The sequence below is a fragment of the Ciconia boyciana genome, chromosome 3 (genome assembly GCF_034638445.1).
Source record: "Ciconia boyciana chromosome 3, ASM3463844v1, whole genome shotgun sequence".
NCBI classification, from domain to species: Eukaryota; Metazoa; Chordata; class Aves; order Ciconiiformes; family Ciconiidae; genus Ciconia; species Ciconia boyciana.
Window position 1 is genome coordinate 24,993,490 of NC_132936.1, and position 26,153 is coordinate 25,019,642.

At 33.1% G+C, this 26,153-nt stretch overlaps 1 protein-coding gene across 1 annotated transcript in view; it reads right to left on the minus strand.

Moving 5' to 3' along the window:
• CSMD1 (CUB and Sushi multiple domains 1) overlaps nt 1–26,153 on the minus strand; it is a 1,308,402-nt gene that overhangs the window by 383,788 nt on the left and 898,461 nt on the right. The window contains exon 11 of the mRNA XM_072855145.1: nt 6,655–6,758. Coding sequence (XP_072711246.1) covers nt 6,655–6,758 — 104 coding nt within the window. The remainder of the gene's footprint in view (nt 1–6,654; nt 6,759–26,153) is intronic.

Genomic DNA, 26,153 nt, shown 5'->3' on the forward strand with positions numbered 1-26,153 from the left:
TATAGAACTACATCCTTCAACTAGGAGAATGGCAGATAGGGTAGATCAGATGTTTAGGGAATGGAGGTCTGTCTGATAACACATGCTGTTGCTGACTCAGAGTTTGTCCCAGTCTGTAACCATCTTAAGGTCAGATTGTTTGCAAGTTCAGGAACAGAGATCTGGAGACCAGCCGTTCAGACAGATTGGCTGGTGCTAAATTCATTTCATGTGGAGATGCAGAATCCTAGGTTATCTCTATATGAAAGAAGTTAAAAATGTTGAGGCAACTGATGCAACTGATGAAGTAATGGAAGTCAAACTCAAGCCAAGCTTCTCAGTACTCTGAACAGACTCACAGGTCAGAAAAGACAACTGTGAGAGAAAGAAACTTTTTGCATCAGTTTGCTCTCTGGATTTAGTTATCCAAATGGAACCAGGGCCAGGCTTTTAAGAATGGTGTCCAGGACCAGAAATGCTATTTGCTTCTATATAGTTTAGGATGCATAAGCAGCACAAAATGGTCTCAATAAATACTTGAATTCAAAATGTTAATGGCACAAGCATGGCATCAAACTACGAGTATATGTAAGCAGTATGGTCATAAAATAATATTACTATTAAAAAAAAATAATATTACTATTAAAAAATATAGAAAGTATGTGATTAAAGAGATGTATGTTGAATTCCTAAAATATTTTATTGCTGTTTTAAACAAATAAACAAGAAAAAAGATCTCTTGTTAATTGTGATGAGTTGAGAATGAGAAGACTGACATATATGAACGAGGCTGAGATTTGGATTTTAGGCTTGAGATGTAATTTTCAGGGGATCTGAAATAAATTTTTAAAATATATAACAACAACTATGTTTTCATTATGCTTTTTTTTCCTCTCACGACTTCATCAAAGAAAAATTCCAGTGTGCACTTTTCATCTATGTGTATGTATTCAAATACCTCCGTTACAATATCTATTTCCTACAAATGTTAACTACTCAATAATCTTTAATTTGATGTGCTGGTTTTGGCTGGGATAGAGTTAATTTTATTTGTAGAAGCTGGTATGAGGCTATGTTTTGGATTTGTGCTGAAAACAGTGTTGACAATACAGAGATGTTTTAGCTATTGCTGAGCAGTGCTTACACAGAGTCAAGGCCTTTTCTGCTTTTCACTCCACCCCACCAGTGAGTAGGCTGGAGGTGCACAAGAAGTTGGGAGGGGACACGGCTGGGACAGCTGACCCCAACTGACCAAAGGGCTATTCCATACCATATGGTGTCATGCTTAGTATATAAAGCTGGGGAAGAAGAAGGAAGGGGGGGACATTTGGAGTGATGGCGTTTGTCTTCCCAAGTAACCATTACGCGTGATGGAGCCCTGCTTTCCTGGAGATGGCTGAACACCTGCCTGCCCATGGGACGGAGTAAATGAATTCCCTGTCTTCCCTGTGTGTGCAGCTTTTGCTCTACTTATTAAACTGTCTTTATCTCAATCCACGAGTTTTCTCACTTTTATGATTCTCTCCCCCATCCCACCAGGAGGTGAGTGAGTGAGCGGCTGTGTGGGGCTTAGTTGCTGGCTGGGGTTAAACCACGACATTTGAAAAGAAAGTAATCCTTTAAATTAGAGATATTCCACATAGATGTGAAAAAGCTTTGAGTCTTTTCTGCATTTTCTTTTCTTTTTCTTGTTCTTTCACTATGCAGAATATTTTAAATAAATATGTTTTGGAGGAATTAGAACAATAAAGTAAGCTGAATGAAGCACAGAATTCAAAAGTCAATAAATATGCCTTTGTGACATTAAACTACTGTATAAACCAAAAATTTCTTTTAAAATTCAATCATTAGCGCTTCCTGAGTTTTCAATGTATGAACATATTTTCTTTCTTTGAGGTAAATCCCTTTTCATTGTTTGTCCAGGTTTTCTTCTTTTAAAGAAACAGTTTTACAGTATTTTTCTGTCCTTCAAAGATGACAAGTCACTATGCTATTTGTGTGCTTAATTGCAACTATATCACAAAACAAAGCTCTGAAGGTCTGACTGTTAAAAGTGTGATGAGCAGTAAATGTCACTAAAAATCTCTAATTTTACTTGGCTTTGTATTTTTCTTTTAATACTACTAATGTCAACTACCTAGCTAATCATGGGAGAAAGACTCCAACACAGTATTAAAAAACAAATAAACAAACAAACAAAACCCCCAAACCTACTTTCTCTCCTAAATTTTACAACTTCTAAAAAATTCAGAATGAATAATTTTTTGAAGTAATGTGAAATAAAATAAGTTACTAGGAAGTCAGATTCAATAATGTTTGAGATATATAAAAAGGCGGCCTGTTTTTTTTACCAGTTATGGAAGGGTAGGTTGTTTTCCAAGCCACCAGTAAGTTTCCAAACTGTGTGTAAATAGAAGAAAAGGATAAGGGTTTACTAAAAATGCATTTCTCTGTCATGGACAGTTGTCTGTGTACTGAAATAGCTGACATGAGCAGCCAGGTTTGAACCACTAATTTGTGATTTCTTCTTTGTAATGGGGAAAAAACCCTACAAGTTTTCTATACAAGAAAAGTTAAAAAATTCATGTTTTAAGGGAATCATTTCAAAAAAAGGAAATTAAGTTTTAATGTAACTGCTGCAAGAAAAATATAAATCATAGCATTTGTAGGCAAAGCAGACTTTCTAAAGCAAAGTGTTAATTTAATTTACAAGAATTTAAGAACACAAAACATGGCATTGCTGAAAACGTTTTGACTGATAATCTTCACCTCACACATGATTATCGCTAATGAATTATTTTGTAATGGTAGTCACTAGCTTCTAGCCAAACTCTGTTAAATATGAGAAAAAACTGCAGTCAAAATGTTATAACATAAACATATTTAGATTAATTTTCAGTAAGTTGTATTGCTGTATTTCCCGAGCTAAGCATCTCAGCATACATATCCCATAAAATAATATTGCTAAATTTTCAAGAAGTAAGGCTTACAGATGAGGCAATTGTTAAAAATCATAAAATTGATGGGCATACCCCCCTTTAATTCATTAAGCTGTTGTTGATAAGATTTTCCAAAAAGTTTACTATAAATACTAAAATGAGACTGCTTTAATAAACTAAAACCCAATATATCCCTACTCAAAATGCCAACTACACTGTCATAGAAATGCATTAAATTGATTTGAAATAATTTGCTCTTCATCAAAGAATATTGTTTGTTGTACCATCTCAATGCTATTTTACATGAACTTAAAAGACTTTCTCTAATTATTTTTCCAATTTCTTCCAAAAATTAAATTTGAGCTGGATAGTCTATACTTTTTTTTTCTCCTTTGTAAACTTTCAGTATCCCTTCCTATTCCCCTCTAGCTGTAGCGCTACAGCTTTGAGGTTACACAGATAATTGCTAATGGTTGAGAGTTTGGACACTATAGAAAGCTTATGCTAGGACTGATCATTTATATATCATGATCCCTGTCAACTCCCTCAATCTTCTTTCCATCAGGTATTTAAAGGTCCCCTGTCTACTAATCTGCCATTAGCCAGTTTCCAGTGTTCATTGGATGGATGATAAATATCCTGGCATAACTGAGCTCATTGTAAAGTTTAAGTACTAAGTTTACAATAAAGCACCCAGAAGTAGCTACTACCTTGAGGGCTTTAGCAGCTGAGAACTGGAAAATTTTGTACGGGGCTGAGGCTTGTCTGTTCAGACACGACAATTTTATATGGAGGAGAAAGGTTCATATCACTTAGAAATTAGGTTTGGATTTAGAATATATTTATTTTTGCATATTTAGTTCAAACTAAATTGTAAAAGCTATGAAGCTTTAGAATCAAATGCATGAGTTTCTACAGTGATATTTTGTAGAATTTCTGCAGAAATGCTGGCATTTAAGCTGCCAACAGAAACTTGCTCAGCATAAGAAAAGCTATATAATTTTTTAAGAGATCCTGAGAAATTATAAATTAAATCTAGCCAGAAAAGTCTTTGCTATAAGCTGCTTCATTCCCCTGAGGAGAATAAAAAACTGCAAGGTGCTGCTCATACCCCATTAAATACAATAGAAGTTATTAAAACCAACTAATAGAAAATTTTGGTAAGAAAATTACTTTGACATTTAGTTATGAGCTTTCTCATTATAATGTAGTCTACAAGTGGACCTAGTGTTTTATGAGGAAAGTTACTTTCCAGCCACAGAAGACCTTTCTCGAAAGCAAGCGAAATGGAGCATATCTGTGATGCAGTTTAAATATAATGTATTTCATAATGCATGATACAATCTAGTGTTTAATAACTGCAAAAACAGTGTCTCAATAGAAATTCAGATTCATTACTAATTATTGTGACACTGCAGTTTCATACTTGGGCCTTCCTGTATTTCCACTTTATTTAATTTATTAATCATTTACTTTCGCAAATTATTTTCAGGGTAATGCTAACATGCAAAGTATTGCAACCCAAAAAGCAGATAAATTTAGTTGCATAGACCTAATTTACATCAAAGATACAATTTACAGTAAAGATGGAAGGGCCAACACTGTGCTGTAAACCTAAGTGATAGGCTGTAGAGTCATAAGGATAAAACAGTTGCTATTTGAGTCAAAAATAATACTGAAGGAAGAGCTAGACGTACTGCACGTCTCTAGTGATAACATTGTACTAGTGCTAGAAATGCCATGATAGATTCTGGAGTGAATGTCTGCCACAGAGATCTTCAAAATGTTATTAAAGTGAAAAATAGTTATAGGGGGTGATGTGATCATGGGGGTCTGCCTTCTTAAGATACCAAAAATAGCAATTAATATGAGTTAAGACTATTTTAGATTTTTTAAAAAAAATTTTTTTAAGCAGTCATGGAAAATAAATGTGGAGTATGTAGTCACAGGCTAAATCCCCTCAAATGGAAAGGTAAAAAAAAGAAATTTGACAATTGTTTGATAGGTAATTTTAAAAAGGCAAACTTTGATATGTGAAGTACTCACAGTGTAACAAACAGAATGAACAATTCAGGGTACCAAATTTACTAAGTTCAAAAACTTGACTCTGAAGGAGTTTTGGGATCCCTGTAAGCCAAAATGTATCCCAATACATTTGGGATACAAAAAATTGGAAACCTTTTTGTCAGTCACAAGCAGTTAAATTAACATCCCGAGAAAGATTGTTCCAATATTTAATTAGTCTGCAAAATACAAGAAAAAATAAACATGGGTGTTGAAATTCTTACTCCCAGTTCAAATCTTTTCTTATTAGCTTAAAGTCTAAGCCCTTAAAATGGGATTTTTTTTTAATTTTCTTTTTCAGGTACTCAGAACATGGAATTCAATTTACTCAGTAGTAGCTATTGTCTTGCTATTACAACACAAGAAACACGCATCACGCAAATAATCCAATCATTTTCCATTCTTAGCTTTTAAGACAAATTAAACTAGGGGTACGTGGTTCTATTTTGATATCATAGTTCAGAAAGTAACCATTAATAAATACTATAAATTCATAAACAAATAAGTAAAATGATGATATTGTCCTCAGATATGTCCCTCCAAAAATATTCTAATTAATTTAAAATAAATGCTGTGGGTGTTAAGTTAACTCATTTGTTATAATTATATAAAATAAACATTTCAATAATTTATATGGACTAAAAAACCTCAAAATATAAAATAATAATGGATTGTTTTTATCAAATGTGTTCAACACTGTCTTTATCCAGTAGATTTCTGTGCAATGTCAAGTAATGTTATTATGAAATAAATGCTTTTAGTTTATCTTATTTAGTCATTGCTGATTTATTAACCCTGTAATTTTGTTTTGTATTCTCTAATCAGGATTCATATGCTCACTTAACCCTCTAAAAGCTACAACTAAAATATCTTGTGACCACAAGTTCCCATTATGAAGGAAGGAAAATGAGCATATGCAACCAAAATGAGATGGTTAACATAGATGAGATTAATCAATCTGTCCAGGATTCTATTATTTCCATTGGCCCAGACAGTATTAAAGACCAGTATCTTAAGATTCGCTGGCTAGTTTGGAATTTTCATTCAAATTTATATCAGTTGTTACACTTTCTACATATTATATTATATTATATTATATTATATTATATTATATTATATATCATATCATATCATATCATATCAATCATATTATATATATTACATAGCATATTACATTATATTAATCCATGAAGCATGTTTAACCTTATTGAACAGTAGCCTATGTGCTTTCATGAAAATTTTGTTCACAAATCCAATTGTAAGTATAAAAAGTTTGAAATTAATCAATGGGTTATTTATTTTACAGAAGTTGTATTTTCTGTTTGCTGAAATCTAAGCCTTTTTTTTTATTCCTTTAATTGCTTGTGAATACAATTAGAGTTATACAGATAGTACCTGTTTCTTAAAATAAGCTTTTTTGCTTTGAAAAAAATCTAATCTCAGTTCTCTGCAGTTTTTAGTCTCTGATATTAAAGCCCATAAAGATGCTACTAAAGATCTGGAGTGAATTTTGTAATGAACAATTTTCTTCGACAGCACTTGAATGTTAAGCTTACATTATATAAACAAATTACATACATTAAAATTACAGAGTTAAGTAGATATCTCATGACCAAAAAACCAATATATGACAACAAATTTCCAAGGAAAATTTTTGAAGTTCTGTACTTACACATACAACACTGTTCTGGTATCACCAACTTTCCCAGCATCTCCAACAGTAAGGGTATCATATCCTCTTTCCAGCTCAAACTCTTCAAAAGCAAGCTTTATGACCTATTAAAATTAAATGTCAGTTATTTCAAAACATACCCACAGGTTATCTGATTTGTTCTAGTCTTAAAACAAATTATTTGGCTACCATAAATCAACTCATGAAGCACTCACTCATGATTTCAGTTAGTCTGATTTGATTTGAAAAAGATATACAGAAAAAGAAGAAGTGGAGAAACTTATTTGTATTTTCCAATACCAAGAACAAAGTCTTTGCCATAGTACTTTAGAGGTATCATATACTAAAGATCCCAATCACCTCAAACTGGTGGTAATTGTTCTTATTATTGAAAAGTTATAAACAGCAGTAAAAGCTTTTTTTTACTATAATAATTATATTAAAATTACATCGCGTAATACTGGAAGTATATGAAGTTAAAACCTTCTTGTCTGTTGAATTATACAATAACAAGATGGCAGGTGTAAACTATCAATTCATAAGAAGGTGGAGGAGGCTGGTGCATAGAAATACAATAGCAGAAATTTCCTTACATAAATTACTAACACTAAACTATGATTTCACTCGATGTCTAATCATGAATTGCCCAGAAAATTAAAACTGTATCCCTCAGAATTGTTTGAAAAAGTATTTATAATTTACTGATACTGTAATTTTATAAGATAAAATAAAGTATGAAAATGGATTTAGTTTTGTACAGAAGAACAATTCTAAGACAAGCACTTTTTAGAGTTCTGTATTTTTGAGAAGTAGTTGCAGGTTATATATATGTATACATATGAACACTGCACCTTTTTGTATTTTGATACCAAGGTTTCTGCAGGCAACATGATATAAAAGTGCAGAGAGCCACAGTGATTTTCCACAAAATTATTAATTTTAACTTTATACTGCAGATTACCCTAAATTTTGCAGGGCAGACTTTCACACAACTTCAGCCATTGCATGAAAATGCAATTAAATTTTCTTCTGTTTTGTGGCTAAAAACAATATTTGGGTCAAATTTGGGCTTTCTGCATCAGACGTATTATGCTGCTATTTTGGCAGCAACATGTGAAAAAAACAATGGTTTCCATCCACTTAAGTTTATTTCTATGTGTTCTTCAAGGCAGAGTTCATTTCATCCAAATTTTAGCCCTGCAAAGAGGCAGCATCCAAGCTAAGCTAGTTGTTAAAACTTTCTTAATATTAAAAAAGAAAGCCAGCAAATCTCATTTCTCCTTGTTGGAATGGGAAGAGTCTAATTCTATCAACTTCAGAGAGGAATTTACACTACTGGAGTAGATGAGGCTTAGATTGAATTATGGTTCTTCAGTTTCTAACCCAAAGAAAAGTCTGTTTTTAATAAAATACCCATTGATCTAAGGTAATATATTTCCTCTTGCTATAAATTCATGTCTTGCTTTTCATACCTTGCTTTGCCATCTCTGCTATTTGTGTGCTTATGTTTTTAAAAGTATGCTAAAATTGACTCCAGGACTAAGTACCCTTGTATGTTTTAAAATGGAGTTAACATTTACAGGACTGTCATTAAAAGGTAAAAGAATGGGAGGTTTAAAGAAAAGCTAAATGGTCCTAGGATATCTATCGCTATGAAAAAGATTATTAACAGAAATATCTGTATAATTATTTTGGCAATAGGTCAGAGGTTTTGTTTCATGATCTAATACAGGTCCTTTACAGCATATTTTGCAGACCTATCAGATTTTGAGATAAAGTATACTGCATTATCTACATTGTTTCAATAATCACAAGAATTTCAGGCAATATGTTGTAGATAAAATAATATATATTTCCATCTGCTCCTGATGTATCTTCTAGTATTCCTAGATTATAACAGTGGCTAACATGCAAAATTTCATTACTTAATCAAGACTGATAAAGACAAATAAAAGCAAGAAAAATATGTAGAAGCATAAAAGCAAAGTTGTTTCTGGCAATAAAAATAACTACTTATATAAGACTTTTACTTTTAATGCAAATTTTATTTTATGTGGCAGGGGGAAACCTGATAGAATATTCCATGAGAAAACATGGTAATATATTATTTAAATATGCTCCATTTGGTTAGACTCACAAACTCTTTTACATTACAATTTAAAAATAAATGTGAATATTCACCTCTTTAATAATAAAACAAGTTACAAAAAAGTAATTGGATATAAACCATAAATAAAAGATTTAAAGACCTGGTTAAGCTTATGGAAAATGTCACAAGAAAATTTTCTTTATGGGAAATACATTGTGTGTGAAGAAATATTAGACACTATTAAACAAAATCTTGTTATCTTCACTTCAATACTAATTGTTATTCTATGCTAACACATAAAACATGTTGGAAAGACATTCAAATGGTTGAAAGTTAAGAAGACTAACTTAAATTCCTTTAATATGATTCATAAAACCTAAATTTTACCATGTAAACATTAAGCACCCAGTCTAATCATGGCTTCTGCTACAGTCAGTCGACAGAAAATGGCACCCAGAACAAAAGTCACATTACCTGTCTTAAGGTGGACCAAACTGCCATTTACAGTTGCCCTTTCCCTTGACTATATGGGGAGTTTGGATGACTATGGGAGACTACTGCTTACATAGATATATTTAGATAAAATTAGTTCCTCTGTAGATATAGCTCTGAATCATCAGAAGGATTTTTAAGATTTGTTAGATGGAGGGATGGTTGTTGGTTTACTTTGGAAAAAGAATGTAAGACAGTTTTGTATGTATATAGGTATGAATACAGCATGGGAAAAACCTAAAAGGATTGAACCAATATCAGCAAGAACAATATGCCCATATGTGGTTAAATAATATTGATTTATATACTGGGGGAAAAAAAGCAGCTCCAAGATGCTTCTCTAGATTAAATGGTTTTTTGCAATTAAAAAAAATCCAGTAATACTAATCTGATCATCATCATTAAATATGCTTACTCTGAATTGATTAAAATAAAGAAAAGAATTATTTTTCATTAAGAAAAATTGGAAACACAAAAATTACTTCCAAACCTATTATATTTGTTTCTGGATGATCATTTATACTTCTTGCAGAAGAATGATCCTGTTTGCTTTCTGAAATATATGAGACAAAATTCCCTTATAAGCAGTTCAGAATGATTATTTATGATTAGATAAATAGACTGTGAAAACAAAAAAGCTTAAAAATATGAGATACCTAAGGAGGTACCTAATGGAAGCTCTGCAAGTGAATTTCCTGTCTTAATTACTTTTTCCTTAGAAGCATTTTCCTTTATCCTAGCCACTCCCACACTTTATACTTCTGCTTGCATAATTGCTATAGCAAGTATTGGGGAAAGGCAGCACCAGAGTTGTACTAACAGAAATTTCTGTATGGACATTCTTCCTGGAAGAAGCAGTAGGGAACATGGCAAGGTAACATTCATTTCCAAAATGCCTAGGTGTACACGTTCTTTTTACTACTAACAAGACCTATTTTATTATCTCTTAAATATGTTAGAAATTTATGCATTCAATATAGTAAATACAAAGTAAAAAGTGAGAGCAGTAAATTTTGTTTTAAGATACAAGCAGAAAAGAGAACTACCAGTAAGATGTCTATTATATTTACAAGCAGATCAAGCAAACAACTTCAAAAAAGCACACATGTGCTAGTGGAAATGTGTCCTATTTAAAAAAAAAAAAAAAAAAAAAAAGAAGAGACTCCTTGAAGGAGCTTCTCTTAAAGATGAGAAAATGAAGTGAAACAATTTGTTGCCTCAGTAAAACTACAGTAAAATATATGAAGAACAGGGAAATAGAATTGAGGATCCTTAATTTGAAGTTTTAAAATCATAAATAGAAAATGTGTTCATTATAAAGGCTTTTGATGAAAGCTGTTTGCAACTGTTACAGGTTACTCCATTTAATTGACATATTAGCTTCAAATATAATACTATTTTCCCACTTTGCATCTTCTCCCTGCTGCTATGTAAAATTTGAAGTAACATGATCATGCAAATGTTTTTGACTCTGCCATTTCTTTTATAGACACCTCATGCTCAAAGGGATTTGGAAGCAAAAGAAGCCATTGCTACAGGCACAAACATGGAAATATTGTTATAGTCTTTCAGATTCTTAAATCTTTTTAAAATTTCTAGAAGAAATGAACCAGATGCTTAAACCAGAGCTTTAAATCAGGTTTTGGAGCATCTATTTCACTTAAAGAACAACATAATATAGAAGCAATTTCAAAATATGATACCAGCATTAGAGAATACATGCATGGATCCAGTATTCCTTAAAACTTAAAAAAATGTGCTGTTTCCCTAGCCCACCCCTCCTACAATGATATGCCTTCAAGTCTTAAGAGTCACTGTGACTATGCCCAAAATCCTGTGGAAGAGGAAACATAGATCATTGACTAGAAACAGCAATAAAACTAGGTAACTCTTATGCACAAATTCTATGGATTATTAAATTTGAACTACAGACATCTCCTTTTCGCCAACTCAAAAAAACCACAGGAGTGTCCATATCAAATTAGTGTGAAAGAAAATATATGTATGGGAACATTTTCTGAAATATGAGGGAGTTTTTTAAACACAACACTAAAGACATTTTCTGCAAAGATTCTTTAAGAAAGTAACAGAACTTCTTCTTCTCAGGGTCATACAAATACAGAACATTTTTAAATAATGGGAACAATGAGAATTTATTATAAATATAGCTCTTAGGCATCTCTTTTTGCAAGAATATGAATTTGTAACTGGGTTTCAGTTCACTTAAGTCATCAATGAAAACAATAAATACATTCTGAAACAAAACATCAGACAAAATGTTTAATTAAACTACAACTTTATTAAATAACGTATTAGGAACTTTCTAACAGTTTAGGTGTTCACAGGAGAGGTGTGGCAAACAGTTAATGGACCCCGTAGAGCTATGCTGCTTGCTACCCACTAAATATTTTCTATGTTTACTTCCCCATACGCTAGTAACTAAAGTAGAAGCCTAAGGATCTAACGCATCTGCAGGCAACAAAGTGGTGTCTTAATTAGAACCTGAACCCAATCCCCTAAAACCATCATCCTTGTTAACACGATCCACCAAATAGTGTGAAACTGGTGACTGCTTGTACTGGTTTTGGCTAATTTTCTTCATAGCAGCTTGTACGGGGTTATGTTTTGGATTTGTGATGAAAACAGTATTGATAACACAGGGATGTGTTAGTTGTTGCTGAACAGTGCTTGCACAGCATCAAGACCTTCTCTGTTTCTCACATTGCCCCACCAATGAGTCGGCTGGGGGTGTGCAAGAAGTTCGGAGGGGACACAGCTGGGACAGCTGACCCCAACTGACCAAAGGGATATCCCGTATCATATGATGTCTCTTTGTAAACCCAAATCTCCATACAATGTAATGGTTGGGTTTACAAAGACTTTTACTCAGAAGATATCAACATGCTTTGCAAAGGAGCACAGTCCTTATTACTACAATTTTAGACTGAAATACAGAACCATAAAGTAAGTTGCAAAAGACAATTCAATAGCCTGAGAAACAGTAGTATCCAGATTCCTAATTAATTTCTCTGTTCATTAGGTATTCTAAATTATGTAAAATTCTGTAATTATGTAAAAATTATGTAAAATTTGTCAAAATTATGTAAAAATGAAAGGTTTCAAGTACAACTAAATCTGTTTCTGGTGGCATTTTTTTCTCTTTTTTTATTTTTACAAGAAGTTTACTCACTTTTGGGCTTGCATGCAATACAAGGGGAGAATGATATTTACATTAATTGTTATTTAAATATATATTTGAGAAAAAGGTGGGGTTTTTTACATTAAGTAGACACACAATATTTTAAGTTTCTTCTAAAAAGCATTTTAAAGATTCATCTAGAAGAGTCAGGAACTGTATAATTATTACCTTAAAAGAGAAGATGGATCCAAAATCATAAAATTTAGCAGTAGACTAGTTGTGATTATAACTTCAAACATGTAGTGAATGGAAGTATTGATCAATTTAAGAAAGCAAAAAGAGAAAGAGTGAAAATTGTGACCTTTAAAACAGATTATTAGGTTGAAAGAAAGTATATGAATTCTTACATATAACAATCTTGTTTATTTTCACAGTTCTGCCTAAATTTCCATCAATGGTCAGACTGGTCCAAGCTATATCAGTGTCTGATACAGGCTTCCTAAGATATATACCTCCACTGTAAATGGATAGGAAAAAATGAAGAACACCATTTGTGTCAGAAGGCATAGATGCCTGTGCCCATACATAAATCATGGGTATATATAATATCACTCATAGCAAATTTTGCATCCAGATAATGACATTTTAGTTATCAAGAGCTTCCAAAGTTAGATATAAATTGTATTCCAATTATAGATCATCTGCTGTTTTCCAGATAGTAAAGATGATTCAGCATAATTTTAACTCATTAAAGGTAATAAACATTGTATCTATGCACATTTTCATCCTACCAAGGTATTTGCTTGAGATTCAGTGAAGATATTTCATCTCAGATATTAAAAAATACATATATAAAACTGTTATTAATTTAGAAAACTGTCCTGGTTTCAGCTGGGATAGAGTTAATTTTCTTCGTAGTAGCTGGTATAGTGCTCTGTTTTGGATTTAGCATGAGAATAATGTTAATAACACAATGATGTTTTAGTTGTTGCTAAGTGGTGTTTACACTGGTCAAGGACTTTTCAGCTTCCCATGCTCTGCCAGGTGCACAAGAAGCTGGGGGGGGGCACAGCCAAGACAGCTGATCCAAACTGGCCCAAGGGCTATTCAATACCATATGATGTTATGCTCAGTATATAAACTGGGGGAGTTGTCCAGGGGGCAGTGATTGCTGCTTGGGGATGGGCTGGGTGTCGGTCAGCAGGTGGTGAGTGGTTGCATTACTTGGTTTTTTTTTTTCCCTTGGGTTTTGTTTCCCTGTCTCTCTCTTGTTGTTTTCCTTTTCATTATAATTTATTATTATTATTTTATTTTATTTCAATTATTATATTTTTCTTATCTCAACTCATGCATTTTGTTACTTTTGCTCTTCAGATTCTCTTCCCCATCTCACCAGAGGGGGGAGGATGAGCGAGTGGCTGTGTTGTGCTTAGTTCCTGACTTGGGTTAACCACTACAAAAACATATATTTTTTTTAAATATAGAATACCTAATGACCAATTTTTCTCTTAAACCAATGAAATGATAGAGTAGCTGGTACTCGAGATTGAATTTTGTAAAGTGAAAGACAGCAAAAAAAATTTTTTTTCATATTCCTTTATGAAACAAGTTATTTCTTTTGCCTCAAAACCCTTGAAAGGTAAATCATTAATCACAGAAGTATTATTCATAATTTGGCATAGGTACAGCTGCAATTAATAAGATGCAAAATGAATAACTCATAACTTCCTTGTTAGGTTGAAATAGGCTATCCCTAAACAGACAAAATAAAAGTTTAGGCCAAAAAGAAGGGCTTGTCCTGCAAAATTTTAATTCCTCCAGTTTTTGTTGAGTCACAGAAAATTTAATGAAAACACTTGGATTATTCTGTTTCTTATTTTGAAGAAATGTTGAAGGCTTTTAGTACTGCCTTTATCCAACAATTGCAGTTACTTAAAAAGTAATTATAAAAAGAAATGTGCTTATTTTTCAATATTGTCATTATGATTTATATTTCTCATTCTCAGGAACTTATTTTCCTTTTAGCCCCCACTAATGACTTTAAAATGAACCTAAAAACCACACCTGGTAGAAATTAAATAAAGATAAAAAGCAAATAACAGTAATATTAAATGAAATAATAGTAATAATATAAAATAAAAGGTGCTGATGCTGTTTTGAAAAAGAAAAAAATAGTATAATCAAAAGAATTTTAAAAAAATCATAATTTTCAAATCCAATAGTTGTTTTTTAATGAGTATCACCAGCTGCCTGCCACATGCCCCAAACAGTTTCAGGTAAGTAAATACAGATTGTCTTTTTCCCCATCACTTTTCATTCTTTTGATTGCCTATGATAACATAGCTCTTCTGTATTCTCTACATTCAATGTACTTGCCATATCCAACATAGTCATTCCTCAGCAAGTTAATTAAGGCTGAATAATTTGAGATCCTTAAAAGAAAAAAATAGCAATAATCTTATAAAAATCAGTTCATTTTGTTTATGTAGTAAAGGTTAAGAAGTGATTTGACACTGATCTTAGAATAGTTCTATAAGGAATAACTTTCTGATAATGTATATATATTGTAAGAATGGACATAGAGTGGCTGGAAGCTACAATTAGAAAAAAAAAACATAATTAATTGCAAAAATTAGAATAATAAAATTTTTGTTACTATGAAGTGCCATTTTTACCGGTAGCTGTTGGTTATGTAAAATAGTTCTATAACTAATCACGTTTTTAAGTAATTTATAAACATCCATAGTAAGGCAATGAGCACATTATTAAACACAGTTTTGTTTCTTGTGTAGAGGTGTAAAAAAAAAAAAGCCCGTAATGATGATTTCAGAGTTAACAGAGCTGCCACAATCTGTTAGTCAGTCAGATAAGAAGCTTGTTGCCAAGTTAGATTTTAATCTTCAGCAATAGTATCTAGATACCATGTTAAGTTTCAGTTTACCATCTTAACCATTAAGACATTTTTCTTCTCTTTTTGGTTTGTTTTATATGCAAATAGGTTGCCATTTATAAATACACAGAATAGTATAAAGCATTAGAAGTTAATTTTTAAGTCAAATACCAAAGCACAATGAATGTTTCACAAATTTACATGAGCCATATTTTTAATGAATTATCAATCAGCTTGATTTAAGTCTGGAAGAGAAAATCAAAATTAAAACAATAAAAAACAGAATTGCAAGAGGAGACAAACAATCATTCATATATTCCCACTAAAAGGTTGAAATTAATGACTTTTGGACAATTTTAAAGACAATTCTCTGATATAGTAGCATGTTCTTCTATTTCTCCTTTTCTGCCAAAAGAAAGTGCCAAGTATACAGCTTTCATTTTTGTTCCTGCTGCTGCTCCAACTGTCAGAATATCAGTAGGAAACAAATATGGAAATATAAGCTTTAAAGAAACACAATAAACTATTATTTTTTCTTTACCAGAACAATGGAAAAGAAGGCAAAAAAGCATCCACTCATTACTACCTTTCCTTGCCATTCATGAAAAAGAATTCCAACTGTGCTTATATCTTCAGAGATCTTTTTCAAAACATTTTAAGCACTTTTTCTAAAACGGTGTGCAGCACCCACTTGTGGGAAAGACAGCAATGATAAAAATTAAAGAAATACTTTTAGATTTGCTGCTCAAAACAAGGTCTGAAAATACTCTTCTTTAAATTTGAAAATGAAAAGCTCCCAGTTAGCATTTGTTAAAAACAAGTTATATATAAACTAAAAATACATGAATCACCAGATAAGAGCTCCAATTTAAATAACAGCTGAGAATTTTACTTGTTAAATAAGCACATGAATTTTTTTGGCCTTAGAAATTCAAACGGGAGAAACATACTTGGTGTACCCTGTTTGACTGTTGTCTTAGTTCCTACTGTCTTTAAAGAATAGGTTGATTTTATGAATTAAATCCAAGTGGATATGTGGCTTGATAGCGCACAAGAAATAAAGGGCTACATGAAGTGCTTACATATCAATGGTGCACATCCATTTAATTCAAACACAAATCATTCTCTAGACAGACCTCTAGGTAGGAATCTGGAGAGTTAGATCTCAGCTCTGCTATTATCGTGTAGTTCTTCAGGCAACTCACTTCAGGTCCTTGAAAATTACTTCTTTAACAGCATAATTCCTCAAGAGTTTTCTGACATTTTAATTCTTCTTACTTAAACTTCATGTAAAACATGAACAAAATATGACAAACCTTCAAACTTCAGATAGATATTTTAAAAAAATCTTATTAATTTTATCTGTCCCAACTCAAATATCATTGTACAAGATAAACTGAGGGAATTCATACGTCTTTGTGATGATGTGTTGGCCAGTGGAATATCCAGGAGATAACAGTAACAAAATAACAAAGCAGTGTTTGTGTTCATGACCTTAAACAAGAATTCATTATGGGAAATCTATATCCTTATAACCAAACTAAGTAGTTCTAACTCAAATGTTATTTTTGGCTGAACATGTTGGGTAAAGCCTGTATTTCATGCATTCTGTAGTTATGAAACTAATTTTAAAGACAGTTTCCTTCAGTACTAACAGTCTGTCAAGAGTAGCAGAAAGGTCCATAAGCATCAGTTTTCTCTGAGAAGGAGAGTACTTCAGCTTGTCGGCTTCTTGTTATTATGGCAAAATAGTTCCAAGGGCACAAACTATTTCATTTAGAAGGGTGACAAATCTTGGCATCACACTGTATTGTGCAACCAGGCAATTGAAGTGAATACTGGAAAGCCTCCAGAGGTACAGGGAGATGTTTAAATATTTATAGAAGTAAATGCCTCAGAAAAATATAACATATCAGTGGAATTAATTTGTTAGAAATGTATACAATCTCAGAGTTCAACTAGTGTTTAATGCTATTCAGAATAGAAAATGGAAAGGTCTGAGCCAAGTTAGAAACTCTGATAAAGCAGGTATGTTACTGTTACTGTGCTAATGCTAAGTTATGGAAATGAACTTTTAGAGGAAAAGCAAACAGTAAGTCAGGATATAGTGTATCCTTCTTTGGGCTAAATTCAGATGGCCACACTCAGATATTTTCTGTCATTTTAAGATGTCTTTGCATCCTGTCTGACTTCTAACTGCCTTTCCAGAAGGGTATGGATTTTCCTGTGTCATAGCTGCTAGCCTTGCATGGACATCTTGAATACCTGAGCATCTCATACAGTAATAGACACCTGAGGATCGTCAAACAAATTGTATCCCTTGTGTCCCGAAATGTTTGATGTCATAAGAAGGACCCTGATTGATATAGAAACCCTCTTAATTAAAACGTTAAGGCATATAAACTGCTTATATATATTTATACATATAAGATTTTTTTTATGTACATGATGAAAATGAATTAACTATGGCTGAATGTATATTCCTGTAATAAAAGTGTAGTAATATTACATGGACATTGCATTGTCATAACACCAAGGTTTTATATAACTCTGGACAGTTTTTAGATAACGTTATATACTACAAAGAAATTTAAATATACTGAGGTTAACTTCACTCTGAATAAAAACATGCAAATAAGTTTGCCATGTATTTAAATTACAAATAAGAAAAAATATTAATATGAAATGTTGGCATTCATATTTCCAGATTAACTTAAACTAACTTTGAAAGTTGCATTTTACCCCAAGCTTTTCTTCTTACTGTGTTTTTAAAACATACAACTACATGGCTTGTTGGCCCAAGTGTACTTTTGAAATAAGAAGCAAATTGTTTTCTAAATAATTCCCTGTATTACTCTAGTAAACCAAAATTCAAGGCTGAAATTCAAGGTTGAAATTCTAGCCCTGTTGAAGTAAACAGAATACATAAGGATCTTCATGTTGAAATATCCTCCTATCACTTCGTCTAATACCTCAATCTGTTAAAAAGCACTTGTTTAAATGTGTTAAAAACTCACAAACAGCTTAGCTTTCAGAAGTTTGTTATACCTGTTTGTGTTTCATCTCACAAAATTACATTTTTTCCAATAAATACTGTGATTATATTCTAAATACAACAACATTTATGTAACCTTGTATTAAACGAGAAGGTATATTTTTGAGCCAGAAAATAAATGAAAATTTAAACCAAAAAAAGAAACAATCTTGCTATTTTGGAGAGATTTGAACTACCTACAGGCTAGGAAGTAGTAAGAATGTTAGCATGTGACACCAAACTTCATAATGTACTCGCCACAAATAATAAGGAAAGGAGACATGAACTGCAGTCCCTGGGAAGGACCCACATTCAAGTAGTTTATGAGGGACTGTATCCCACAAGAAGGACCCCGCACTGGAGCAGGGGAAAAGTGTGAGTGACAGAGAGAAGCTGTTAATGAACTGACTGCAGCTCCCATTCCCCACCACCCTGCACCGCTTGGTGGGGTAGGATGTAGAAAAGTTGGGCCTGAGAAAAAGTTTTTATCATTGTTTCTCACCATCCTACTCTATTTTTAATTGGCAATAAAGTAATCTTCCCCAAATTGAGTCTATTTTGCCCGTGAGGGTAATTGGTGAGCAATCTCCCTGTTCTTATCTTGACCTATGAGCTTTTTCAACTTATTTTCTCTCCCTGTCCTGATGAGGAGGGAGAGTGAGAGAGCAGTTTGGTAGGCACCTAGCAGCGATCCAAGGTCAACCCACCACAACCACATAGGAGAACTGTCTTAACATTATAAATTGAAACATTAAAATTACTTTTAATAAAATTACTTATTAAGGTGTTTGCATTTAACTATATTAAATATTAATATTGTAGGAGTGATCATGGTGAGAAAAAAAAATAATTTCTCCCAAAAGCCATGAGAATAATGACAGTGATGGCAGCACATACATTTTGAGCCTTGTTTAGCAATGCTTCTCATAGTTTAAAATTCCAAAAATAAAAATCACAACACAAAAACTAAGTACATATTTAATCTTTTTCATAATAAAAGTCTACCTACCTCAGCTTTAAAATCTAATCTCCCACACCTGAAAGTATTTTCTCAAATCTTACACTTACGCTGAAAATGTCCCTCATATCTCAGTGATAATCAACATATTTATTTTCATCCTGTGCCATTCTGTACCACAAAATTTATCTGTGTTAAAAGGAAGTGGTAAATATGATTGACCTTAAGGATTACAGGCTTGATTCTTATATCATCTACCTTGATTTTACATCTTTGCATCTGTAAGCACTTGAGTAGAGCTATTCTTGACCTATATTGGTAAAAAATTATACCAGAATCAGTGAAGATTATCTGTGGTCATTAGTCTCAAAACCATAAGGCAGTCTGCTCAAATATGCAGGTAATAGTGCCCTGTAAGAACACATTGGGGCACAAACCAGTATTTGGATCTAATTCAAATTATTTATGGGTAAATAGAACAGGTTCTGTCAGTTCAATTAGGCATCATCTGTAATGAATATACAATGAGGAGATTCTGTAAAAACTCCATTAAAATGTAAAGAGAATAGTAGAAAAGGGCAGCTGCAGTTTTCCCTCTGCAGTACTATGTGACTTACTTTTAAATCATAATATACCTTATAGTGTATAAGGTATAAATAATTTACTCCAGAAAAACTATTTTAATTTTACTTAATGGAAAAATGTGCTGTCAATAAAATAGCAGAAAAAAAAGGAAGAACGTCTTTACAGATAAATTTCAAAGACTTTTAGACCAGTTTTAAATAAGCTAGCTTGCTTCCAAAGATGTGTGCTTAATGACTTCCTTGTTGAAATTCTTATTCATCTAGAAACATGAAGATATTGTCTAGAAACTTAAATACAGTGTAAAATATTCTTCAGACAATCTGGGCCAGTGACCAAGTAAAGTAGATTTTAAGATATGAGAACAGTGCAAATTTGACTTACATGTCAATGAAACCTGCAAAATCCTTAGGTGGAGTTACACGTTTACTTTTGCCTTTTTTAGCTAATTAACAAAATAATGTTCTTGTCTTCCTGCAATTTCTTCTTTTGTTTATCTATTACTACACATAAACCTTAAAAGCAAAGTGTAATCACTGAACATTTTAGAAATATGGATTATCATGTTAATTCTGATTTTGAAATTGTAAGGAAGATCACAATAATACATTCCCATATCTTATTATCATATTTTCCATGTGTTTATACAAATAAATGTAAAGATGCAATATTTCATAAAATACTGTAGAATATCCCCCAAAGTATAAGCACAGTATGCATTTATTATATTTAGCATAAATTCTGACACTTGCATTATATTATTTTATCTCATAGAGCTGCAGAATGAGACTTTGTAATGCAGGTTGGGGGGGAGGCATTGGTTTGGATAAATCATGTTCAGGTTTAGTCTTCGCTAAACTGATCTATCTTGAACAAAAATAACAGCATTGTATCAAAGAGCTTGAGAAATATGATAAAACTGTGTCCCAGCACTTCATAACAAAAGCAGAGCACAAAATATCCCTGAAGGCTAGAACTATTTTTTAATACTTGACCAAGAAAAGGTATTAAGTCTTTATAACCTGAAATGAAAATGAAAAAATAATTTGATCAAGATAAATGAAACCAAGTACATTTTAAAGTGTCATAAATGTTGTCCTTTGACATCTTCTATGTTTAATAATGTATCGGTGGCATTTTTTACATGAAGACAAGAACTTACAGCAATACATGTAATATGGCCTTTGTTATCAGGCATATGATAGCATAAGAAAGGATAGGATAGAGTAGAATAGAATAGAGTAGAATAGAATAGGATAGATTAGGGTAGAATAGAATAGAATAGAATTCAATAGAATAGAATAGAATAGAACAGAACAGAATAGTTCAGTAGGAAGGGACCTATAACCATCATCTAGTCCAACTGCCTGACCACTTCAGGGCTCACCAAAAGTTAAAGTATATTATTAAGGGCATTGTTCAAATGACTCTTAAACACTGATGGGCTTGGGGCATTGACCACTGCTCTAGGAAGCCTGTTCCAGTGTTTGAACACCCTCTAGGTAAAGAAATGTTTCCTAATATCTAGTCTGATCCTCCCATGACACAGCTTTGAACCATTCCCACACGTCCTGTCACTGGATACCAGGGAGATCAGCACCTCCCTCTTCTCTTTCCCTCCTAGGAAAGATACTCTTAAATTATAAAAGGAATAATAAAAGATCTATGATGTGAACTGTCCAATGCTGCCATGCATGGGAATTAATAGAAGTGCAGTATCTTAAAGCTGTACTTATCTAAGAGGAAATACTCCAGGCACAATATCCTATGTACCTTGAAAGTAAAATATAAAAGGGGAGAGGCTCTGTAATAATTAGAGTCAGGAAAACAATTTTTCTTTAACATTTTATCAGGTTACACAGGTTATCTTATAGTGAAACAATCTTAGTGATTATGATTTTGAAAATTAGAACTGTAAAATTAATTTGCATTTATGCATACATAACAATGTTTTATTTCCTCATTAAATATGTATTTTAAGTACAAATTAAACAATATGATTGCTTCAATATATGAAGCAAAGGGCTGTCTCCCCCATATAAATGGTCTTTCTACAAAAATAGTTTGTGTTATATGAAACAAATTGGAAAAGAGCAAACCAAAAGATGTTTAGATTTTCTAATGTTTCACTCACATGCTATCAATTACAAATAATTTTTCACTTACCTATTTCCCTGTCACAAAATGTTTTTCCTTGCTAGTACAAAGAATTTTATTACTACTCAGTTACCTGAAATCACAAAACTTTACAAAACCAAATTAAGAGCAAAATTATGAAGTCAGATGTACCAGAATGTACTTAAAAATCCAAACAAATAAAGAAATCAATCAAAGCCATCTGAAAACCTCCAAGCCATTGTGCTGGTTTTGCCTGGGATAGAGTTAATTTTCTTCATAGTAGCTAGTATGAGGCTATGTTTTGGATTTGTGCTGAAAACAGTGTTGATAACACAGGGATGTGTTCATTATTGTTGAGCAGTGCTTACACAGAGTCAAGGCCTTTTCTGCTGCTCACACCACCCCACCAGCGAGTAGGCTGGGGGTGCACAAGAAGCTGGGAGGGGACACAGCTGGGACAGCTGACCCCAACTGACCAAAGGGCTATTCCATTCCATATGGCATCATGGTCAGCATATAAATCTGGGGAAAGAAGAAGGAAGGTGGGACGTTCAGAGTTATGGTGTTTTGTCTTCCCAAGTAACCATTACGCGTGATGGAGCCCTGCTTTCCTGGAGATGGCTGAACACCTGCCTGCCCATGGGAAGTAGGGAATGAATTCCTTGTTGTGCTTTGCTTGCATGCGCAGCTTTTGCTTTACTTATAAAAGTGTCTTTATCTCAACCCATGAGTTTTCTTACTTTTAATCTTCTGATTCTCTCCCCCATCCCACCAGGGGGGAGTGAGTGAGTGGCTGTGTGGGGCTTAGCTGCCGGCTGGCGTTAAACCACGACAGCCATGCAATCGTATAGCACCCAAGTTCTGTGCTTATATGTGTGACGTTATGCAGAATTTCAGTGATTACATTTTTATTTGCTCCTCCCCAAATTCCTGAAAAAATGTAGACAATTTAAACAATCATGTTGGCCTGTGGCAAAACCAGAAGGAAAATCTATCTGCTTGAGCTTCATTCTGTGGAATCTGCAATATTTTCTTTAGGAATATAGTGAGATGATAAAAGGAAATTTGATTACCGCTTTGGGCTTCCCACCTTCTTCTAATTATGCAACATCTCACAGTTATTTTCTGACTGAAATAATCTGACATGGAGAGCAACAAGAACAATCACCCAGTTTCCTGCTCTGCTCAGGATGAACCATAATCACACCTTTTGATGAAAAGTACAGGTCATCTACATCCTGGAAGAGAGTGACACTCAGGATGAGTTGAGACAGAAACATTGTTACATGCGTGCCAGTCACTTAAGGCGTAGATTATTAGAGGCCTGTTAAAACATGTGTAACTGTAGATGAAAAGGTGTAAAGCAGGCATGAATCAAGCCCATTGTGGACATGTAATTGGATTTCAGGTGTGAATGTTCAAGCCTAGAAAAACACATCCCTGCTCATTCCTCTGAGATCTAACTATGTTCCCTTGGGCAGACTGCCTCAGTGCTTGAGATATGTACACTGAAAGAGTGTATTATTAAATGCAGCAGATTGCCAGGTACACATAGGATAAAGCAATTTTGGCCTTCAGAATACAAAGAATTAGAATCACCAAAGACAATAGCTTTACCTACTCATACATATATAAAAACATATAGTCCATATACACAAACATATAGTCAAATAATGCATACAGACAGACAAATATGTATAAAAGCTTCACTATGTTTTGGGGGTTGTTTGTTTTTTACAGTGCAGTGATCATTGCAAAATATTTTACTGCTGAACATGGACCCCTGGAAGAGTAATTTCTGAGAAAGAAATACTTGCTGTCATCCTTTAGCTGAGAAGTACAAAACCTTACAACCATTTAATATGTGCTGTGAGAGAAGCGAATATCATGAAACCAGTCATTCATTTATACTGTAGATGTTTTTTACACATATAATAAGTTTAAATACAACTACATATTAATAAATCTCACTATACCCAACCACCACTAGAATGCCAAGTCAGTCACCCTAGAACAACTCTCCATTACAGCTGACTTCACTGTTCCACTTCTGGTCCCCTACTACCTTGTAACCACGTAGACCTGTAATGAAGTATTACCGTTCCTAGTAACATGTCACAACCTTTGTAGTGAATTTGCAAGGCCTCAGGATTGGTGTTTGCCTGGTTTGCCCTGTCTGAACTTTTCTTGGTGTGGCTGCAGCTTTGCTTTACTTCATTTCTATGACAGCAATTTCTCTTATTGACCAGGGCTCTGGCTAGTTTACAGGGCTCTGGCTAGTTTACTTTTATCTTTGCATAGCACAACCATAGTTTTATACAGGTAGTTGTAACAAGTAGTTGTTGATATACTGAGATATTTATGACTTTTACAAAATTGTGTAGGATAAGGTAATGTGGGTTTAGTATAACTGCAAAGGCCTTGAGAAATGGAGAGACAAGATGCGGTCTATGGGATTAGACACCATGTGATGATAAGAGATGAGGTACAGGCTTGGCACTGGGGACTCCACAGCTATAAATAACTCACCATAGGTCCAGAAATGTAGAGCTGCAGCTGGACAAAACTGGCTTTAGGGGTAACAAAGAGAGCAAAAAAACCAGTATCTAATACATATAAAGCATACCGTGTATAGCAAATTTGGATGCAATGTGATCTGTAGCTGCAGATCAATAAAGAAAGATAAAGGTGTAAAAGTGTGTTAGCAAACATATAAATATGACCCAAAGTGGGTCTTAGGGGAATAAGAAGAAAGCAGCAACATCATCATCATATTCATGCCAATGAAAGACTGCAGAGGCTGATGACTTATGGTGTTAACCTCTCCAGCAGTCAAAACCTACTGATTTTAAGACCTAGAGGAGCAATGGAATGGTGATCATAACCCCAAGAGACAGAAACTAAGAACTTTGTTACAATTTTAATAGTGTTATAGCTATTGTTATTATTATTACTATTGAGACTTCTGTATAAAAGTACTCTAACTGCACTATTATTCTTTCTTTTTCTGTAATAATTAGATGTAGACTAATAACATTTCTTGAATTAAACTGTTAAGATTTCCATTATACTAACAATTAATTCTTGGCATTACTTATATATATTGTGTGCTTCCTGTTTGCCTGTGAACAAGATTTTGATTTATTTTTGCTGAGTTACCATTTTGCAATCAGGAGTCCTAAAAATAACAGTAGATTCAGTCTTAGCAGATTAAATTATACTGCATTTCTCTGATATATATTGCTCAATCTTTACTTTCATTTCCATGGTACCATGATTAATGGTGATGACTACTTGCATTTCTATAGCAGAAGGAGCTTACAATCTTCTACAAATATCAATACTTGTAACATCTTGCTACCATTTTTATAGTAAAAAATCCTGTTGTCTACATATTCAAAACAAAGTTACAGAGTTCATCCTTTGATCTGATGTGAGAAGCTGTAAAATGGCCTTGATCTCCAAAACCTGTTTCATTTAGTCACAAAACTGTTTTTCCTCTTTCCTGTGTCTTAACAAAGACACAGCTAAGCGTACCTTTTAAAAAGTTTAATTCAAATTGGATATAAATCTGTTATTGTTCTTTACAATTATATAGCTTAAGTGTACATGAGACAGTAGAATTGCACAAGCATACATATCAGAACATGATCTATTGCATTTTGAGAATAAAAGGAGTTTTAACCAGAAATGTTGTGGCTAGCTATGCCATACCTGAAAACATCTGGAAACAGAAACTAACTTTTGGTATCTGATTTTTCCATTTATAAACATACTATCTGAAATTATTAATTTCTCCACTATCAGTATGCACATCTCGAATTTCTTTTTTATTTGCATGTGTATACATATACATATAAGCTCATTCTGTATTCATGATCCTTGATCGTTCTGTATAATTTATGATTTGGATTTCAAAATGCATGAAAAGTTGAAAGAAATATATGGAATAAAAGTAAAGATTTATATTTTAGTTTAACTTGTGAAGTAATGCTTTATAATAGAAAGTGCCATACCTCCCTATATTATAAACCTACACCATTTAGGCCTCAGCAAGCAAATTTTGCATTCACGATGAGCTGATAATAAAATTCCTGATCAAATATTATCTAGTGTCATCTATCAGGATAGACGACTTATCCTAATAGACTTCGGCTCCTGTTTTGCTGGATGTTGCAAGTATAAATCAATCAGTTC